Source organism: Convolutriloba macropyga, chromosome 9 (genome assembly GCF_964194025.1).
Source record: "Convolutriloba macropyga chromosome 9, txConMacr16.3, whole genome shotgun sequence".
In the NCBI taxonomy this organism is placed as follows: Eukaryota; Metazoa; Xenacoelomorpha; order Acoela; family Convolutidae; genus Convolutriloba; species Convolutriloba macropyga.
In genome coordinates this window covers 36,373,125-36,394,553 of record NC_134476.1, presented here as the reverse complement: position 1 = coordinate 36,394,553, position 21,429 = coordinate 36,373,125, and the positions used below count along the sequence as shown (strand labels likewise).

The following is a 21,429-nucleotide window of genomic DNA, read 5'->3' as shown; positions in this document are numbered from 1 at the left end:
CTTTGAATTTGAATGGTTTTTAACTTTTTAAAAGAACAATTTTTTTGAACTTTGAATTTTTTTCCAAAATAATTACCTATTGATCTGTATGCGCCAATATCTTTTTATTACTAGGAATTGGGTCGCTGGATAGCCTCTAGAGAGACAGAATTTATTCTGAAGACAATAATATCCCGATTTTAAACAACATTTCATTAAAATTTGCAATTGATTTATCTTAAAAATTTTTATGTCATTTTCTGAGTTAATCGATCTTCATGGGCCAATGAATTTTTTTCAGGTCTTGCTGATAAAATCCTGGAACGATTTCAGAGACAAAAAATGGTCTTGAACATATTTTTATAATAGATATAAGTATGAAAGTTTTGGCTGGCATTGTTCAATTGATCGGCTGGTCAGGTAGAGTACTTCTAAGTTTTTCATGCAATTCTTTTAATCGTATTTCAGGACTTGTCCTGCTATGTTTTTTTAATTCGTCGTCTCCATCGATGATTCTTACAACCTGATTTCTTGGAAAAGAATTTTAGTGAGTTCTACTGCTTTGCAGTTAAAATTTGTGTACGTGACGTCATTCGTTCTGCTTTTTGGTCAATTGCGTTACCTACCTCACTAAAAAATGACTTCTGAAATCACTTAATGAACTTTAAATTATATGAACATTTGCTAGTTGTGATACATATTTCGCATTCAAGTAATGCCAAACGTAAATGCCTTAAATCTTGAGTATAGATTCTTGCGTTTTTAGAATATTAAAGTTGAAAAAGCCCTAATAGGACTTTTTCCTTATAGAGCATACGTGTCTCATAAAAATGACACTTCGAATCTAACCCAAAAGGTAAATTGGTTTAATAAAGGACTGGTGGTCCATCTGTCTATCTTATTTCTTTAGTTGTTTCGATTCCATGGAAGGCCAAAAGCGTCTATCGCGGCTATTTTCCGGCAATCTGGCGGCTATGTTTATAATAGGTCCAGGCAAAATGGTTTATCAACAAATTTGACCTTTGCTTCAACTCCTCCGCACCCAATTGCTTCAAATCACCTTCCCTCCTCCATTGCTTCAGTTTTTTGTTGAAATAGATAATATACGATTGTGATTTGTTCGGGTTTTTGGTTTCCTCTTTTCATTGTTGTTTAGTATGTCTGAAAAGAATTGTTTGGGTCACTTCGGGAGCAACAGAATTTTGAAGGGGGCTTTCCAGAAAGGAGCTATTTTAAGAATTTTTGTAAAACAAGATTTGAGATAACCGTTATCCTCGGTTTTCTTCTTATATACCGTTTGTCTTGTTTTTTCTATCAGTTCATATTCAATTTTTGAATGAAAATCATTTTAAATCTTATTTTGCCAATAGTTGTCTTGGAGTCGCGTTTTTTGAAGACCATTTTCCCGAAAATTTATCAGTTATGTTATTGTTTCATAATGATTGATGTAATAGAGTAAGAGGTTATTTTTGTTTAGTGAGTAGCTGGCTCGGGCCTTAGTTAATACCTACTACGAGTCAGTTCCAGAATCTTCTAGCTATGTTTTTACATCGTTGATTAAAGTTTTACTTCGCTTTACCTTAGTTCATAGGTTGTTGGATAATTTGCGTGAAATCTTTCTTGACTAATTTTACTTTTTCTGAATCTGCTTACGGTGTTTTTAAGCAGTAGATGCTCAGCAAAATAATCTAAAATCAATTAAAAGCAAAATCAAAAATAGAACCCAAAAATCCCAAGTTTTGATACCTGCTACTTAAAACTTGTTCTTGTAAGTGTTAGTAACCATCTCTTATGCTTATTCATATTGATACCAGAACATGTATCCTCTCATCAAAAAATATAAATCAACTAAGAAATGACATCAAAATAATTTGCGCATTAAAATTGTTTTTGTACAAAAGTCTTTTTTTTCTGTTTTTTCAAACAAATCCAATCAATGTTATGGTGGATATTTTCCGGCAATCTGCTGGGCATGTTTGGTGATTAATTGCAGACAATTCCCTCTACTTTAATTGTGTGGTGACTGGAAATTCTCTCTGTGCTATTCCGATCGAGAGGCAGCTTCAGTCGAGTCAGAGGCAATTTTAAGATGTAACAGATTGATCAGATGTAAGTTCACTCTGGAGCTGTTTTGTCCTGAGTTTTGGCAATTCTCTGAATTATTTCAATTTACACTAAACTGCTTTCGGTCTCTTATAAGCAACCAAAATTTTAGAGAACATAAATTTAAATTTTTACCAAATATGGAAATGAATTGCTAAAAATCAAAATTTCTAATTATTACGTTTGTGCAACTGTAATGCTAACTCTAAATCGAGTCCTTTGGTTATGACAAATGCTGCAAAGTTTTACTTCCAAGTCTGTTAATAGTGGTTCAAAGCTGCTTGGGGGTGGCTATTAGCGTCAATTGTTTTCAGCCCAATGAAGGATATCTGAATTTGATGCACTGAATTGTCGCCCAATCAACGTAAGCGCTGCATTTGCTCCAAAGATTGACGCCATGGCAGAACTTTTGCAATTATGGCCATTTTTTAAATCATTTTTCCGGTCGGGGTTTTGCTTTCTTTGTCTGTGAGAAAAGTAATCTGATTTTGTGAGAATAACTTGGATTCAACCACGTTAATTATTGCAAAATATCCAGCTGGTAACTGAGCAAGCCGCGTGAAGAATTATTTCGCAAATTGAAGGCTAAAGAAATCATCGGAATAGTCGGATAATATACTTTGCGCATTACTATTTGCTAAAAGTTGGCGAGGCGCTCCTTCTGTGCTTATAGTTATTTTATTCCTGGAAGATAAGTTGAACAAAAGAGACAAAGCCGACGCGATCATATCATGGAAGATGGGTGTTGTTGAACTTTCGATTGGCGCAAGTCTGGTCACTTCCGTTTGAATTTGGGCATATTGATGTTAATGATGTTAATCTCATCATCATTCCTGCAAGTGCAAAAATTAACATTAAATATTGCTTTTTTATCATAACATAAATGGCTGTGAGCTGCTCTGCATTACTGGCGACAAAAATTGAAAGCATAAACCATTAAAGTGCCATTTAATGGGCTTTACGGCTTCATAAAATTAGCTTAAACTTTTGGGAATTTTGTTGGCAGAAAGCTGAGAAGCAATTGCATTTAAGCTTTTCAGGGTCATTAAGTCCAGCTCCATTAATCGTGTCGTTACATCATCTATTTAGTTTGTTAGTTCTGTAAGCGAGTACAGATCCCTCAAATACGCTCAATTTTGAACTCTTTTACATGAAGCTTTCAATTACAAAAAGTCGACTTTACTCGCAAAATTTTTTAAGTAGAGCCCACTTCAGGCAAAAGTGAATTTCACTTTCTGCAGATTTTACGCAAAACTATGCAAGTTATGTTTACAGTTTGCTTGAGTGAAATTTACATCAAAGCGAGAAAGAATATAGCGTTTGCTGAATCCACTTACTTTCATCTTTCAAACAATGGTTTAATCAAGAGATTAGTTTGAATGCGTTTTGGGTGCCTTCGAAGCTGTTGCAGTTTTTTCTATTCTCTGACTTGCGTTCATTGTCGAATTTAAATGGTCTCATTTTATAAAAAAAATATTGCCCTAAAATCTAAGGTTTATTTTTTTGTTAAAGTAGATATATCAGAAATTCATCACTGATAACCTCAAATGTTTTATCATTTAGCTTTTTTTTCAGCTATTTTTGTTCACTAAAAATTTACCTTGATGATGTTTAGGTATTTAAAGATTTTAGTAACCATTGGAGAGGAACTACTTATCTGCTTTACTAGTAAAGTTTTTCCGAGCCTCGAAAGTTTTTTTCATTGACGTCTTTTCTACTTACACTAGCTAGACTTTATTTGGAAAACTTTTATATTGCGAGCTCTGACCATAGTTTTCACTCCTCAGTGTTTCTGTTGTCTTAACTCCTCTTTTGTGTGAGTTTGTCGTTCTGGGCAAGGCCAGACTAATTAAGGGCTATGTGATAGGAGATTTCAAAAACTATTTTCGCGATAACGCTTTATCCCTTTCTAGCAATTTTGTTCAATTTCATACATGAGAGACTAATGAAGCTCTCAGAGAATTTCAAAACAATCTAATGCCTTTATTGTCCTAGAGTTTTATCGAATTATCTTTTTTTGGCAAAACGTCAATTTGGCCGAGGAAGACAAAGAACACACTGGAACAAACAAATGAATACAATAATTAATAAAAAAACTCCCCGTAACGGCAACTAAAAACTTTGTCAGAAACAAATATAACGGACGAACATAAACTCAAACATAACCGAATATAGACAAGAAAACTGCTCTCAATAAATAGCTGCGGCTTAGTTAGGCTAGATAAGCTCAATTGAGGGGGGTGAGAGTGCGAGTGGGAGTAGAGCGTTCGGGGCTACTACCAGAAGGTGGAGTGGTGAGGGGTGCTAAGTGGGAGGGAGTCAAACTCTAATAACGGACCTTCGCACCATGAATTCATGTTTTCTGAACAGTTTCAATGAATTGCATTAAATTCATTTATCATCCGGGCATTAAGTTCTTTTATCTCGTTTTTGAGGACAAAAAGTAAAATAGACAGACAAAAAATCGTCAACGAAAAGTTGCAGTACGAAAAAATTTCTCTAAACACTGGAGAAGTTAAATCTTCTATAAAAACCAGTCTTTTATTTTTAGAGCACTTTTGTTTCCGTTTCTCGATTAAATAACCTGACATCTTGGGGGATATAATCTCGGCTAATATAAGAGTGAGTTGCTGTGCGTTAGCGTACATTGTTTTCTTTGAAGTCTGTGTTTCTAAAGCTGGTTATCTATGAGACTTGGTTCTTAAACCAAACTGTCACGCTTCAATATCTGGTGTGAGTTTTTATGCTGAGGTAGCCAACACCTCAAATTATTGACAACAGGTCGATGAATTCGATTCAAACTCGATGAATTCGATTCAATTTTTTTTGCTGATTATCGCTATTCCTTACTGCAAACTATTTCAACACTATTACAGCAGCACACACTGAGAGATCTTAACCTATTTTCAATTGGAAAGTTCGTGAAACAGGTATAAACGCAAATGTTTTGGTTTTAAAATGGCTACATCCATTTTTTTGAGAACGAGGTGCTTTGAATTTTTATCCACTCATTTTTGAGCACTTTTCAACAAGGATAAATTTTCAACAAGACACGTGACAGTTTTTTTGGATGCGTTCATAATTTAAATTTCCAATCATTTCGGTATCGGAAGTTTAAAAATTGTGTAATGAAACTGGGAAAATTGTAAAAAAAAGTGCTGACAACCGCCAAACATAAATATTTTCTGTGGAAATAATTTACATATTTATCCGACTAGTCTTGATAAGGTGTCCTTGCATATGAAATTTGTATAAGTACAGCACATTGAGCAGATAATTATGTAAGATTTATCCATTGATGTTTTTGCAGCGGCTATCCGCTTAATTCTTGCTCAATTTTTAAAATAATCCTCAACTCGAGTGGAAGCAGTCTGCAAGTAATGAATAGTCTTCCAAAAAATAAAAGTAGTGAATTTCGAATTTGGTATGGTAACTTCTTGAAATGTTTTTGCACATTACCTAAATACTGTCAAAGTGAAGTTTGGGAAATATCTGGCCATTTCTTATCAGTTTATTTAAGTTCCTTTCAACACAGATTTCATCAGCATAATTAAAATGACATTTTCGTGAATTACATTTTTTTTGCTACTGTTTCATCTGTCTTCAAACATTTTAAGGTGATTTTTGATTTAGGGTGATATAAATTGATTTTCCTACCCAGCCAGCTCTCAAAAAACGACAAAATTATCTTATAAGGCTTACTTTAAGGCGGAACATAAGACAAATTTTGTCGCGTAAGAGTAGCCATTTATGTGTATCAGAAAATCATACTTCACGAATAATTTATGACTGGATGACTGCTGTTAAGACATCTTTTCCAAAATATTTGTGACATCTTAAACTATCAAATAGTTACCTGTATTGTTAGATGCGATGATGGTACTATATTTGGGGCGTTGTTTTGTGAGCTAAAAGATGAGGTGCCATCAACGCCCCTTGACTGCGAGGAAGTGCCAGAAACTGGAAAGAATTGTTGCGACCCGTGTGGTGATTGAGGATTCCTACGGTCCGTTTGAGGTGTCCCGGAAGTTCCAATCAACGCTGACGACGATGCGGAATGAGGGAAAAATGAAGTTGATGTTGTTTGTTTGTGAGTCATAGACTTTTGGTTTTGTTTACCCTGTTTTTGTTGTTTTTGTTTAAGTTGCATTGGTAGATATTGGCTATGGGGTTTGTTGTATTGTGAGAGGTTAGGGTATGGGCTACTCTGATTTGTGACAAATACGGAAGATTGTTTGTTGTTGTTTTTGTTTATGTTTGCTCCTCCTCCCAAGAGTGGTGTTGAGAAAGGTATGAATGAGTTGCGCCTTCTGCTGCGGGTGTCAACCTGTAAAAAAGTTTTATGCTTTATTTAATTTATTTAAGATTCCTCGGAGTCTTTGATAATAAAGCTGGTAATTGTATAGAAACATTCACTTAACCACAGTTCAGGTTCATTCCTAAACAAAATTCACTTGATTCAAAAATGAATGCTAAGAACAGTTTCTAATTGATCGTGTTTCTTCATTGTTCACAGAGTAAATAATAGACTCTGTTTTTGATCTTTATGCTTATCAAGTTTTCGATGGAACTCTAAAAGAGAGTATGGGTTTTTCGGTTTAAAATTTTTGGAAATCGGTTATTGTATTCTCGAAGTTTGATGAGAGGACTGAAAAGACTGCCAAAAACTCCACTGATTTTAATATAATACTAATAGGGAATTTCACTCAACTTGGTTTCAACAAGCTTAGTGGGTCCCTAATGGGGCTTGAAGTTGCTCAAAACTGTTGATCCATATGGGAATGATTTGTACTTGATATTCTTCTCTTAGCTAAATCAAGTAGAAATTGCCTGACTTCTCTTTTGAGTTTGGGAGAACTTGAATATTGAAGCGATTGCATTTTTTTTAGTATAAAAACATTTTATTTTGTCGTTGCGCAGTGTTTTGGAATGTCCATTTTTCCCCATAATTGCTCTGCTTGACGTGGCATTTTACCTATCACCTTTTTGTTTAAAATCACAAGATACATGAAGTTAAGTTGATATGTGGTTGGGAGTAAAGTCAATGACTCAAGACGATTATTCTATTCTTTATCAGTAAGATGACTGCTTGAACCTATCTATTTAGATTTTTTTCTCTGAAGCTTTTCCATATGTTTCAGGATAGTTTAAATGGCATACCAAATATTTGGTCAATAAAACAAGACTGATATTACGTAACTTTCGACTAGATTGCATTTTACGGACATTTATATTTCACTTTGAGCTGATCTTTTTATATGTGCAGGATTCTGATTACCCTTTTGTAAAACAAAACTCAAGTGATAATTCACAATAAGTTTTCTGAAAAATTTATGCTAAGGTCTTTGAACTGTCTCTCATGTAAGTTGTTCTCTTTGGTGTCAAGAATTAAAAGTTCCTTGTTTTGGTTTTTTGTGAGAAAAATTGCACGCTTTTATTCGTGTCGAAATTGAACTTTAACTTATTTTCCGGGCGCCATACAATAGCCTTTTCAACATTTTTTTCTTGCTACGTTTTTTTTTAGTTTTCACACTGCTGATAGTTTTTTGTCATCCGTGTATAAATAGCAATCATTGTTAAATATTTTGGAAAGACCTTTCATATATACGGAAAAACGAAACACTGCAGTTTTTTACCGTGATTGGTCGAAAATCATTTTGGCAAGATATTACAACTCACATTTCCGAAAATCCTGCAAATATCCTGAAGAAAGTATAATAAAAAACTATAAGTCATAATATTAAATATATGGCAAAAAAACGAGGTATAAATGGCTTTGCGGTGTCGAAACATACTGTCTTTGGCAATTTGTCTGCGACAATTAACTCATAGCAGCTTTTTTAGTAAAGAAGCATAAAGTGACGGTTGAATAATTTCTCCTAAAACCGCGTTGCTTTACGTAAGGCTTTTGTTGCCGAAGCGTCGGAAACTATTTATACATCATACGCTCAAAATGTAGTGACAAGGAGTTGAGCGTGACAATGGGGTGAAAATCTTGACATCTAATTTGATACGGCTTTTAAAGTGGTGTTGTACATGCACTTTTTCCAAAAACGGGCAAACTCACATTAGCTAACAAAGCAACTAAAAACAACAAAAGAGTGATTTGAAATGCTCGGTAAAGCAAATTTAAGAAACTTTTTGGCTAATTCCATCAATGGAGTTAGCAGTAAACAGTAAGTTTTTGATTTTTTCGCTTAAAACCGCTTTCCCAAAATAAATGTCATCGAGAATTATTTCTGGATTTTGACTTAAAGGAATAATAACTTCAGAATTGTCTTCAACATAAAATGAGCCAAGTAATTGTTAAAATATTCTGCAAGTTTGTTGTATCCAAAAAACAGTTTTCCATTTACACCGTTTTCTCAAGCATAGCTGGTTGTTTCGCTATTTCTCACATCGAATTATATGCATCGGCGGCTGACATGACCCTACTTTTCAACGAAATTTTGGATCTATTCTGTTTCCCCCACCATAGTGGGATCAAATTTTTTATAGCCCACAGTCGGTCGCAAGTGCTTTATTTTCACCTAGTAACGTGCTGTATAAAAACACATAATTTGTAATTTGGGGTCATAAAAACCACTGGGGGACGAAACAGAGGGGATAATTTCTCCATGATTCGTGAATTTTTCATTGCGTTTTGTATGGTCTTAGCTGTTCTGAGTTTGTTTTCTCTACGTGGATACTGTTAGATGATATGTGAAAAAGCGTTGGATCAATAAACTTTGTCAAAACTAAAACGTAATCAAAAACCAACTGCTCCTCCCAAAGTGTCAAACAAATCCGCCATTTCAGTTTTTTTCTATCATCAGTTCTAGAGAAGCCTGATGTTTTTGAGCTTTTCTTAGATGAAGGCCCCGGACAATAATGTGGTTTTAACTGTCATATACCTACATATTTTGTTCCGATTTTAATGGGGCATTATTTCAATAAGCTTTGTGTGTTTATGATCCGAGCATACCCTAAGAATTTTTAATGTTTGTTCTCAATACTTCTCTATCATGATACACGCTGAATTATACTTTACAATACAGCCTATATTTTTTAATTGGTTTACTGGGTATAGGTTGTCCGGCATTATTCACACTGGTACTTGATCAGTTACGCTGAACAGAGTTGTTGACCATAAATGATACCAACCATCACCTTACAAAGTAAAAAAACCTCAAATACTCAGACTACCTAGAAAAAAGAAAGGAATCTAAGGGGAAAACAATCAAAATCCGTTCCCATTTCTTCTGCAATTTCTCTACAAACTATTACATCCCAGAAACTGTTGCACAACATGACAACATCTGCGCTCAATCATTGACTATCGAAACTTCCCATTGCATACTAAAACCAAAAAAAACACAGAAAGTTTGAAGAAAAAAGAATGGAAAACACAAAGATACTTCAAAAATATCAAGAATTACAGGCCTTTCAATAGCCAAAGCAGGCGTCTTTTTGTATCACATTCCAAAGAACAGATCTAAACAAACAATTTTTCAACCATAGCCGGCAGATAGCCAAAAAACCGATAGACTTTTGTGGCCTTCTTTCACGCAATTGAAACAACTCAAGAAATATGATAGACGGATTGACCCTCAGTCCTTTAATAGACAACTAGATTTTTGGGTTAGAGTCGGACAATTATTTTTATCAGAAACATAAGCTCTATAAGGAAAACGCTCTAACGGAGTTTTTTCAAAATTAATTAATTCAAACTCAAGACTCTAATACTCAAGAATTAGGGCATATACGTTTGGCACTACTTAGATGCACATTATTGATCTTTAACTAGTAAATGTTCATAAAATTTGAGGTTCATTAAGTGAGTGTAGAAGTATTTTTTTGAGTTACGTAAATCACGCAAATGACCTCAAAGCAAAACAAATAAATAACGTAACGACACAAATTTTAATTGCGAAGCAGTAGAAGTCAGTGAAATTGAAAAAAATCAATGGTCGCAAGAATCATAGACGGGAGACAACGAATTAAAAAGAACAACCACGATGTCCCCAATAATAGCCGCTATCGCTTCGTGGCTATTAAAAAAATATTCTGAAAAACAAAGAAACCTGAAAAAAATAGCCAGAATACACTAAAAAACGAACAAAAACAGTTAGAATTAGATTTATCAATTTTGTGTAACAAAACAATATAAAACTGATTCCCATCAAATAAGAAGTTCCTTGAAATAAAACAAACTAAGTGCAGTCACAAACTCAGAAAATCACTATAGATATTAGAATGTATCTCTGAAACAACTTTAAACTCTGCCTGCTTTTCACTTTTGTTCAGCAGACGGACTTTAACACTTGTTTTGTGACTTCCTCTAAAACACATTCTCTAAAAAGAGAATTAACCGACTGAAAAACTAGATCGCGGCCATTACTCCTGTTCGAGTCGTTAAAAATATGGCCGCTATAGCTGGCTGAGAATATAAGAGTGGCTATTAATAATCTACCCAATTCAAGTGCTTTTATCGCTCTATAAGATTGGACAGCGGTTCTAAGAGACTTGGCTTTTTGTGTCAAGACAAGAGTCTTGGCTTTTTATGTGCGAAAAAAGTTGGTTAACACGTAAAAAATGAAGAGAAGTATGGGGAGGGGGGCATTTTTGACAGATTAATTGAACTGTGAAATTGAAGTCTGCCAAGGCAATCACTATCCATGCGACTTATTTAATTCTGAACAACAATCGCTACTTTCATATAAAATCTTGATATTTTTTTGTTCCTTTTCTGTCTGACAAGATGCCAAATGATGCTAATTTGCTCCTTATTGCGACGATTTGCGTTGATGGATGAACGGGCGGAAAGCGTACTGCAATGCAGAGTGTAGTTGTGAGAGGGGGTATTCTTAATGGCTACTGTGTGATTGTTCATCTGATACCTCTGAGTAAGATGTCTGTCGTTGCAGTGAGAAATAAGATGGTGACACGCGTCTACCCCCCACAGCAAGAGGTCCACCCATTGCCACTCCTCCTACACTGAGACCCCTGCTCTGTTGTGGAAATTGTTGATTTGACTGTTTCGGTTGACAAGTTTTGTTCTGTAGTTGTTGAGAACCTGTAATATTTTTGGAATTGAAATATGAGCAAATCTTGGTTTTGTTTGCGAATGTGGTAAATATCAATTTTTCCAATTTATCGTAAATTTAAAACAATCATTCCTCAATCATATTCCCAGATTCGCAACAATCCTTTCCATCACTCGTTTTCAGCATTTGATTGACCAGGTCAAGGTCCAGACCAAAATGAGCTATCAGACTATCCCGCGCCAAAATTACTCTGGATAGTCGATTCCAGACCAATGACCTCTGATCAGACTGTCCCAGTTAGAAATGACTTCTGATCAGATCGTCTCAGGCCAAAGAATCGCCTGACCAGACTTCGGTGCCTTCAAAATGGTTTTTATGTTCGAAATCTCATAATGAAATCTCTGACCAGAATCTCAGTAAGAAACAAATTCTCTTCAGACCATGTTGAAATCGTTGTAAAACCTTTTGTGCGCCCGACAATTTTTTTTGATAGAAAAATTCCGGGTGGAATGAGACCAATCATTTACTCTGGAAGTCTATTTACTCCGGTACCTGTGGGACCTGGGCTCTCAGCATCCCCCCACTCATTTGATGAGACAAAAAGAAACGAGGAGGCTCTGTAAGGTGCTTTAGCACACAGTGTTTGAACCAAGCTCATCCACATTTTTGACTTAATGGTCTACAAATGAAAAAAAGACAAAAAACTTTCAAAAAATCGCATACTGTTTGAAATTCTTTGATGTATAAGTAATTTAGTTAAAAATCAAACCATTAAAATATTTAAATAATCTACATAACAGGGTTTTTCGAACCTGCCATTATTGGGACTACGATTCAAGACAATTAACAGAATTGATCAATAACAGAATTAATTAAATACAGCGAGTATCACAGACCACTTTGACCAGTTTATACGATACTCAAAATCTTTCGAAAACTTTTAGTGTTTCAAAATAAAGCATTCACGTTTCATTCACGTTTCAAAATAAAGCAAAATGGACCTGTCATTAATGATACTAGAAAACAGGTTGACAAACCGCAGATCAAAATGAACCATTTTGATAAAAAAAAGCAGTGATATTTTTTAAAACAATTCTTCAAAGCCATCAGAAGCAATAGCTATCAACTACAGGCATTAATTGAGTTCAAATAAGCTTCCAAAATAGCCGATGAAACTTGACAATATTCGGTTTACGTTATACGACTTCAAGATGAATAAAGAATAAAGGCAAACACAATTAGTGCAATTAAAAATGCACGAACAAAATTGATGTCGTTAACTCTGTCTACTATTTAAAGTAAATCTTTTATACGCTCAGTAAAACAGACGTTCAACGCCCATGTGACCTATGATTATTGTCATTTTGTTACACAACACCAAAAAGAAAATCAAAAATGTTCAATTATTTAAAAGTCACAAATTTTCTATTAAAAATTGTGGTTTCCAAACTATAAAAATTGATTGGGCCTCATTTGAGCTTGAATGGGAGCTCTCATTAATTGGAGCTGGATATGTAATCTTGCTTTTTTGTAAGATACATAAATAACAAAAACTGGAATAAAATTATAAACAAGAAAGCGCCCCAATACAATCTTACAGTTTTTTGGTAGTTAAAATCTACGAAAAGACCAAAAATAGCTTTAAAGCGCTGCGAGTTATCGTAGGCATGTAACTGTTCCAGATAATGGTGAAAATTTAAATTCTAGAACACTCTCCGAGAAATTGGAATTAAAATAAATGAAAGTTCTCTGCTTTCACGCCAGCCGAATTTTAGAAGCTCGAAAACTCCTCGGAAAAACGATTTTCTAAAAAATGTGTTCTGATGAAGCGCTCAACCAAAAAAAATGTCGATGGACAAAGTTTATAAAACTTAAAAATTTAATTTAAAAAAGCATCAAAACAAATAGTTTTAAAGTAATCCGTGTTATGAGTTACAAGATGACCACATTGTTTAGGTTCATTAAGAATTTGCTAGACTTTCAATGAGATCTGTCATTTTGAAAGTGAATCAAAAAAGAACACATAACAAAATAAGGACAAAACTTACAACATTTTATCGTTAACTTTTAGTGTCAAAGTGAACACAATCACTATTAGCCCACATACCAGTTCTGACAACAAACTTACTCATAAATAAAGTAATTTTTTCTAAAATTAGGTACTCTATCAGAAAGTCACGAGAAAAAGCCTATACAGAGGTCCAATGGTCGCAAAAAGTGAATGCAGAAAAATGGCTCCAAATACCGAAGAATCTAGATCCAAATCTAAATCTGTTGTATTCGTTAAAAACAAACCTTGAAGTAACAGAATGTAGCCTCGATATGGCTTTAGGGTTACTAAAACCTGTAAATGTTAAAATTTTTAATATATTTGGCAAAAATGATTTTTAAAAATTGGCCGAAATGTGATCAGATTTAGTGAAAAATGAAATAATTACAAACTTTTTAAACCTCCATAACTCCTCGAAAAAGAAAGACAAAATTTTGAAATAATTTTTCTTTCACTCTGCATGTGAATTTCTGAACAAAGAAGCACCAGGTGAGCAAATTGATCCCCCCACACACAACGCTGGGTTGGAAAAAAGTGATAGGTGATTGTCCTACCTCTTGGGATACTGCCAAAGTTCGAAATATTTATCTTGATCTGTTGTGATGCATCATTCATTTCAGATGAAATTTGAAATATAGTTACAAAATAATTGCATGGAAATGGCTTCATTTTTTGTCACAAAATTCAACAAAATCACCGATTCGACCATTTTGTAGAATTTGTTGACAAATTTTGTCCCTCAGATTCTACATTTTAAAACTACTATACAGTTTAAAGCGTGCTCTCTTTTCAAATTGTTGAATATGGTGACAAATTTTGCCAACATAATCTACAGTTTTCAACTCGTTTTGTGGATTTGGTGATAATCTAGTTTATGTTTCATTTGAGGGGGGGTCTAGTCTGTAATGTGACTGGATTTAATTGATGTAACGGCTGCTCTCCTTGTGTTTCTCAAAGAAAGTTTTACACCGCCCAGTTCGTTCTGAGTGGTCACAAAATCTGTCCGGATACTTCGTTTATGCAGTTTGCTTTTGTAACTGTATATCCGTTCTGCTGTACTTACCGTTGCGTTAACTATTTTAGTTCGTAACTATTCGCTGATCTTAGTTTTTTCAACTATCAATTTGAACTGGATTGCTACAGATCACACAATACGGGATCTCTTTATGTATACCAGTTCAGTCCGATAGAAAAAACAAATCGAAGACGAAGATGTATGTCTAAGACTTGTTTGTGCAAAAATATTTAAATATAAACTTAAGTTGGCTTTTGCTGTTTGTACTCACAAGTTGAGAATACCAGAAGTTGGGGTTGTAACAGTTGAATTTCAGTTCCAATAATTCGTTGATGCAGGACACAGTAACAGAATTTACTGATCAAGAATAATATTTTGAATAAAAGACACAGTAACAATTTACTGCTGAGGAGTATTTCTAGTTCAAGACACAGTAACACGTTGTTTACTGCTCAAGACAAATTGTTTTGCAATATTTTGCTGAGTTATATTTTCAGCCGTTTTCTGCGGCTGCTACGTTGAGTTCTGTGTGTTGCTTTTTGTTATTTCCTACTTTTTCTCTTTTTTCTCACGTGACAAACTGTAACTAGAACTAGAACTAAAACTATAACTATTAAATGACTAGGACAACAGAAAGTGTTTTGTTTCTATTTTCCCGCCTACGCAAGCTTAGCGAGCTCAGCTCCAACATCGCCAGCACTGTTTTCCTTCGTGAAAACATCTTCGTCCATTGATAGCACTGGAGCGAGCTTCACTACTGGTCTCTTGTAGTATCCATCTTTCGTTGGATTGTCGCTGATCGAATCACTCCGTCGGAACCTTCAAAGGTTTCGGTTATTCGACCCAGATCGTGATATCCACGTTTGTCACTGTCTTCCACTAACCACACAAGATCACCCCGCTGAAGACTTCTGTCCGTTGTGGCCTTCCATTTCTTTCGAATATTCAACGTTGGCAAGTACTTAAGGTAACTAAAGTATACTCAAGTACTAAAGTAACTAAGGTAAGCTTGCGTTTGTCGGAAGAGCTTTCTATGATCAACCAATTGCTCTGCACCTGATAGATACGGTAAACAAAGGTTCTTGTTGCCAAGTAGGAAATGGTTTGGAGTAATAGCTTCTAAATCGGTAGCATCAGAACTGACCTGTGTCAGCGGTCTAGCATTCAGCGTCTGTTCAACAAGACACATCGTGGTTGACAGAACATCTTCCGTGACTGATCGATTGCCCAGCACTGCATACATTGCCTTCTTGCAACTCATAACCAGTTTTTCCCACACTCCTCCAAAGTGTGGTGCTGCAGGTGGGTTGAACTTCCATCTGATACCTTGTTGAATCAGAAGTTCTTCAATTTGCCTCTTGTTCCATGCTGCTATATACTCTGCCAGTTCTTTTTCCGCTCCAACGAAGTTTGTCCCGTTATCGCTAATCATTTTGACCGGTTTGCCTCTTCGAGCAATGAATCGCATAATTCCGTTCAGACAACAATCAGTGTCTAGTTTTGGTGAGTTATACTTTCAGCCGTTTTCTGCGGCTGCTACGTTGAGTTCTAAGTGTTGCTTTTTGTTATTTCCTCCTTTTTCTCTTTTTTCTCACGTGACAAACTGTAACTAGAACTAGAACTAAAACTATAACTATTAAATGACTAGGACAACAGAAAGTGTTTTGTTTCTATTTTCCCGCCTACGCAAACTTAGCGAGCTCAGCTCCAACAATTGAGAATATATTTTTAAAAAATGCAGATTATTTCCTTTGTTTTCAGAATACTACACCAAAACTCTTGTTCATCCAACTATTTTGTTTTTTGTCATCATTATTTAAAAGCATTTGCTCAATTTTGAATTAGTGATATAAATAGGTCAATTTAGGTGCAACCCTTGGAATAAGATTCTCCATTCTGATTATCTCACAATTTTTACCAGTTCAAAGAAGTTTTCTTATTGCATTTTTCTGAATTTTCTATTTTTGAGAGGACATCAACAAAGAGGATAGGATAACGATAGAAAGAAGATAGTTGTTTCAAAAACCTCAAAACTTGCAAACCAATTGTTTTGAACTTCTAATAGATGGGATGCCTTTACTGTTTGCAACTTGTTAGGAATCTGTGACAGAGTTTGCAGAGTTTGATCTGAGGGTTGTCTATGGTGTACGCTCTGATCAAAGCGATATCAACAATATGTACAAGCTGATAAAGTTTCTTGGATCTTTTTTATAAGCCCCCCCCGTTTAGTTTGGCACCCCCATTTATAAATGCTTAAACATATTGATAAAGCTAAGTAATTTTATACATGAACATATATGAACAATATGTATTTACTAATAGCTAGCACAGCTATGGTTTGAAAGTAGCACGCATTTCAGCTGAAATTTGTGGAATATAACGCAAGCATCAATAAAAGTTTCTTTCTTAGATCTTTTTTGGTGTTATCGGCTGCAATAAAGGCTTGATTTTTTAGAATTTTTTAATGAAACTATTCTAAAAGTGCCTTCAATCTACCTAGACTCTTGTTTCAATGAAACGCAAATATTGCTCTTACAATTCGTGAAAACTCAGATTTGGGGGGGAGTGCTAAATTAACGGCTATACAGTGCTTGGGAAACGCTAGCAGAAAAGATCCAGTTTCTGTCCTTAGCCTGCAACGTATAATGAGAACGTTATGGTCTGGATAGTCGGCTCAAACTAAATTTTGGCAGCGGAAGCTCTGATTGGTCTGAAGATATTCCTTTCCAGGGCATACGGACTGATCGGAACACTTTTTCGCAGTGTGGATAGTGTTTGATCAAAACGGAGAGGTTCAGCCGCACAAATGACCAGATGAATTGCAATCAAGTAGTACACGTGTCAAATTTACCCCTATTATAAAATCGTTCTCTCCACTTTACCCCCCCCCCTTCCCACTTTTAACTCTGATGTGGTAGGTATTTTATTCGCTTGTTCTTAATTACCACACTAGAGCTAAACCTATACTATTGTAGCGACCTTAATTACGTGCTAGAATAAGTCTCACTATATGCTCACAATGTTCTTTGCTAATTTCCAAATCTATGTGTTATTTGCTAGAAAATAAAATTGATTAGATACAAAGATTAATTAGTGAATAGACAGAAAAAATAGAGCACAATTTGGGGGTAAATCTTACTTGAAAATATGGTGGGGTATCTAATCTTAATCAATAAATTGAATCCATCTTACTGCTGGATGTGAACATTACTCTAACTCTCTTTTTGCTATAAAATTGGCAGACTTACAATCGCTGCTGATATTTCCCTCTTAGCTGAGGAGTAGATATTTCGCTCTAAGAGCAGTGAGAGGAAGAAAGAGAGAGAGAGAAATTTTTTGGTTGAAAATCAAGCGTCTTACGTTTGCGCTGGTTGAGTTTGGTCTGATTTCCTTCAGCAGCAAGCTCTAAGCTCGTGCGTGTTTATAACTGAGTCAACACGACTAAAAAATCACAAGACTTATGACTAGCTCCGAATCAATTCCTAGGTCATTCGTGGAGCCGACTATTACTCGTCTTTAGTCATATATTCGTTTCAGGCTTGCTGCTGAAGAACGGCCTGGATAGCTTCAGTATCCTTCACTTAGTACGCGTATTAATAGCGGCAGTGAATCAGCCGGTATGGCCTGCTCCATAGTGTATTAAATAATACACAGCAGTGTTTGGCTATGAATAATGTATTCATTCACTCAACGCAATTTACGCAGCATAGCTCTCTCTTTATATTCCGTCAGTTTAGACTAAGTCTAAAGTGTTCACAAAGTCGACGGTTAAATAATTATACTCTCTGTAGTATCGGTAATTGCGGCGGCAATTATCCAATTAGCAATACTACAGCTCACCCCGGTTTAAAGAGGAGAAAAATTGTGCTCTATCGTACAAAGTTTACATTAAGAGTATTAAAGAAACAATAATAGTTTTTACAAAAAGTTGCAATATAAAAAGCAACATATTAAATAAAAAACGCGTTAAAAGGTTACAATTTTGTGATACTGATTAGGGTTATTAGGTATAAAATTTTAAGCAAACTTGCAGTTTACATATTGCACAACAACACAAGAAATGCAAAGGTGCGTACAAAGTGTACTAGTTATTAAGAGGTTCAATATTGGATCAAAACAAGTGACAATAAACTTTCAAAGATAAAACTTATAAAGTACAAATTCAATATGTTCAAGTGGTGAAATTCATTTGCTGAGGGCCTTTTTTGTTCATATCTTAGTTTCTTTAATTCTTCAGCCATCAGCTTGTTCGCCTCAATCAGAGTTTTACATTTATATAGGAGGTCTGACTGTTGCTGGTCTCTGATTTTAACAGTCTGAGAAGAAATTAGCAATTTCTTCCGCAGTTGCTCCTTCTCGTCCACTGTTGTTTGTGCCGAGATTTCCATTCTGCTCATTTTGGACTGTAAGTCCATCAGAGCATTTTCTGACTCCCAGAGCTTTTTTCGAAACTCAGAGTTTTCGACAGCAAGGTCGTTTCCACAACTAGGTTTGTCCTCGGTGTGATTATTTTCCGGTTTTGGGAAGGCTGTGAGATGCTCGAAGGGGAAAGTTGAGCGAACTTTCAGCATCTTGTTCTCGACTTCATATGTTCGTTCGCTGACGTTCGTAGCTCTAAGCCTCCATTCGTTCAATGATTGAACTAGGCAAAACTTTGTTTGAATTGGCAACACTTCAGTTGGTACTACGATTCTTTCTTGGGTTGCCAAGTTCTGAATTACTGCGGTGTCATCAATTCGCCACTGATTGAATTCAGGTTTTAGTGAATAGTCCAGCGAAGTGATGAACTGTGGGTTTTCTTTCAGTGGGAACATCTCTCTTTCGAACTGCATTTCGAGTCGTCTGGGTTTTAACGGAAAATTGTTGCCTTTTGGTAACCCATCATTGAGGAGATGTTTTGTGAGAGAAATAGACGCGTTTGAATTTGGAGGCTGCTGTTGATGTTGTTGGGGCTCTTGGCGCTGTTGTTGATATTGTTGTTGAAGTTTTTTGTGAGTATGGCCACGTTGACGTGGGTGGATCACTCTAGGCTTCTTTGTTAGAGGTGGAAGATCTGCCATCCAGTTGGTCAACGGGTCGTACTGCTCCTCTGGCAAAGTGGGGATTGTGCTTTGGTAGGATCTTTTGGACATCTTGTCAAACATAAATTTAAATACACTTACACAGAAAGGTTAAAACGAAATCTAGCTGTGCTGAAAAGAAAACAATCGTACTTTTTAACGTACCAACCAAATCGTACTCTTAGAGTACAGGAATACAATCACACATTATGTGCAGAATCAATTTTTGCGAAGCTCCCACCGGGGTGGAAAGAAAGAAAAGAAAAATTCAAAAGAATTGAAATGTGGAAAACAATCTCCGTTTTTGAAAATCGGATTATCCTATTAAACAAAAAATTATTTGTTTAAAACTTTGAATCAGATTGTGTCAGATATAACTGACTAAAATCGGGTTTCGGACCTCGTGGCTCCCCTCCGTGCGACGACCCGCGCAGCTGGGTTTTTTGTTTTGCGTTGCAGTATATACCTTCTGGTGATGAAGGGTCGTTAGATGAGGAGAAGGAGGAGAACTTCTATGAGGAGGCCAACAGAGAGGGCGATGATGAATAAGAAGAGAAAAAGGATTGGGACGAAAATGGGGTGAATTTTTAAGAACTTTCCGACCAAACGTCGTGGGGGTTGATCTTCTTCAAACAAATGGGGCAATTATGTTTCTCTTGGGCACAGGGATTACACACAAAAGGTCCAAGGTTCTGGTGACATTTTATGTGCGGGTGAGTGGAGGAGGTGACACATTTCTTTATTTGGTTGCAGCAAAAACATCGATAATAAAAACTAAGGGATAGCGTATAAATGTGGCGGAGGCAAAGGGGGCAGTTTGGTTGGGAGGAGTGTTTGAGTAGGTTAGTTCTGCAATCAGTGCAAACTAGATGAGGGGGTTGGTCTCCGTCGGAAGGGTGCAATTTTTTCCAGTATGAAGTAATTCTTAAACAAATGGGACATTCATCACGATATTCGACAATAGGGGGGCGTGATGAGTTCTGGAGGGGAAAAACTATTCTAAAGGATAAACAATTTCCCATTTTAAAAATCTCGGGATGGATAAATAGTTTCGTCATTGAAGTTGTTTGGGGGATTTAATTGATCTAATTTCAATAAGAGCGATTTTTCGATTTTCAAAAAGAAATTCCAATGGGGTGAAAGGGGAGTTAGGGTTTTCGTTAAACTTTGTTGGGTATCAATATTAACATAATAAATTATTAAGGAAGGGGAGGTATAGTTATCAGTCTCTATAAAGGAACGTTTAATTTCAGCTATTCTGACTAAATGCTGGTTTAGGTGAAAGATCATAATTATATTAATTTATTGGTTTCTGTTGAGATATTTCTAGCACATTTGGATTCCTTTTCGAGTAGGTAAAGGAAATAGTTCCAGTAAACTGAAGTGGGGTAGACTGAGAGGGTTGATTTTTTCTGGGTTGTGACGTTCTTCAGGTTTACTAAAATAAATGCTTGAAGGGAAGGTTCAGTTTCGAAGGTTTTCACGAAACTACAAATTTCAACTAACTCTTGGTTTAAAGGGAAAAACATGATTTAAAATAAGCAAAGAGGGTACTTAATTGTTAATTCAGCGTTTGAATAAAAAGATATGAATAGGGCTATTTCGAGTATCTGGGGTGACTAATTTTTAAATTTATATAGTGATTTAAAATACTGTGGGGTTGTCGAATGTAAATTATGAAGGAGTTATGGGTGGTGGATAATCCAAAAAATATATATTTTATGTTATTTAATTTAAGGGTAAGGGATCTATTCTGTATGTTAATCATTACAAGTTGGAGAAATCAATGGGGATCTGATCTAAATTTTGCTCTGAAAGCATCAAAAAAAAGTTCCAATAGGGGGAACAAGCTGGTATTGTTATCGAACCTTCGTCCCAAGAGTCTACAAAATCAAACAAAACTTCTAGAGTGGGGGTTACTTGATAGGGAAAATGGATAGTAAAAGATCGATTAATCTGATAAGGTCTTACTAAACTGCCTTGATAGTAAAAGTACATTCCAAAACGATATTCTCGTGCTGATAGATTCCGAAGTGTTTGCTATGTACTGTGAATACGTTTGAATCTCTGAAACGTTTAAGAAATAAGGCAAAATTTGTTTAAAACGTATAAAATAGCCAATAAATTAATCAGTTCCCGAAGGGACTACTGAAGATCGAGGTGCATCATTTTATAGAAGAAAGTGGATGTTGCTTC

General features: G+C 35.6%; 1 protein-coding gene across 1 annotated transcript in view; it reads right to left on the bottom strand.

The window, feature by feature from the left end:
- Positions 1 to 2,188: 2,188 nt before the first annotated feature.
- LOC142346203 (uncharacterized) overlaps positions 2,189 to 21,429 on the bottom strand; it is a 139,137-nt gene continuing 119,896 nt past the window's right edge. The window contains exons 19-21 of the mRNA XM_075398714.1: positions 10,962 to 11,137; positions 5,939 to 6,409; positions 2,189 to 2,915 (exon numbers count right to left, since the gene is read on the bottom strand). Of these exons, the coding sequence (XP_075254829.1) occupies positions 2,910 to 2,915; positions 5,939 to 6,409; positions 10,962 to 11,137 (653 nt within the window). The 3' untranslated portion in view covers positions 2,189 to 2,909. The remainder of the gene's footprint in view (positions 2,916 to 5,938; positions 6,410 to 10,961; positions 11,138 to 21,429) is intronic.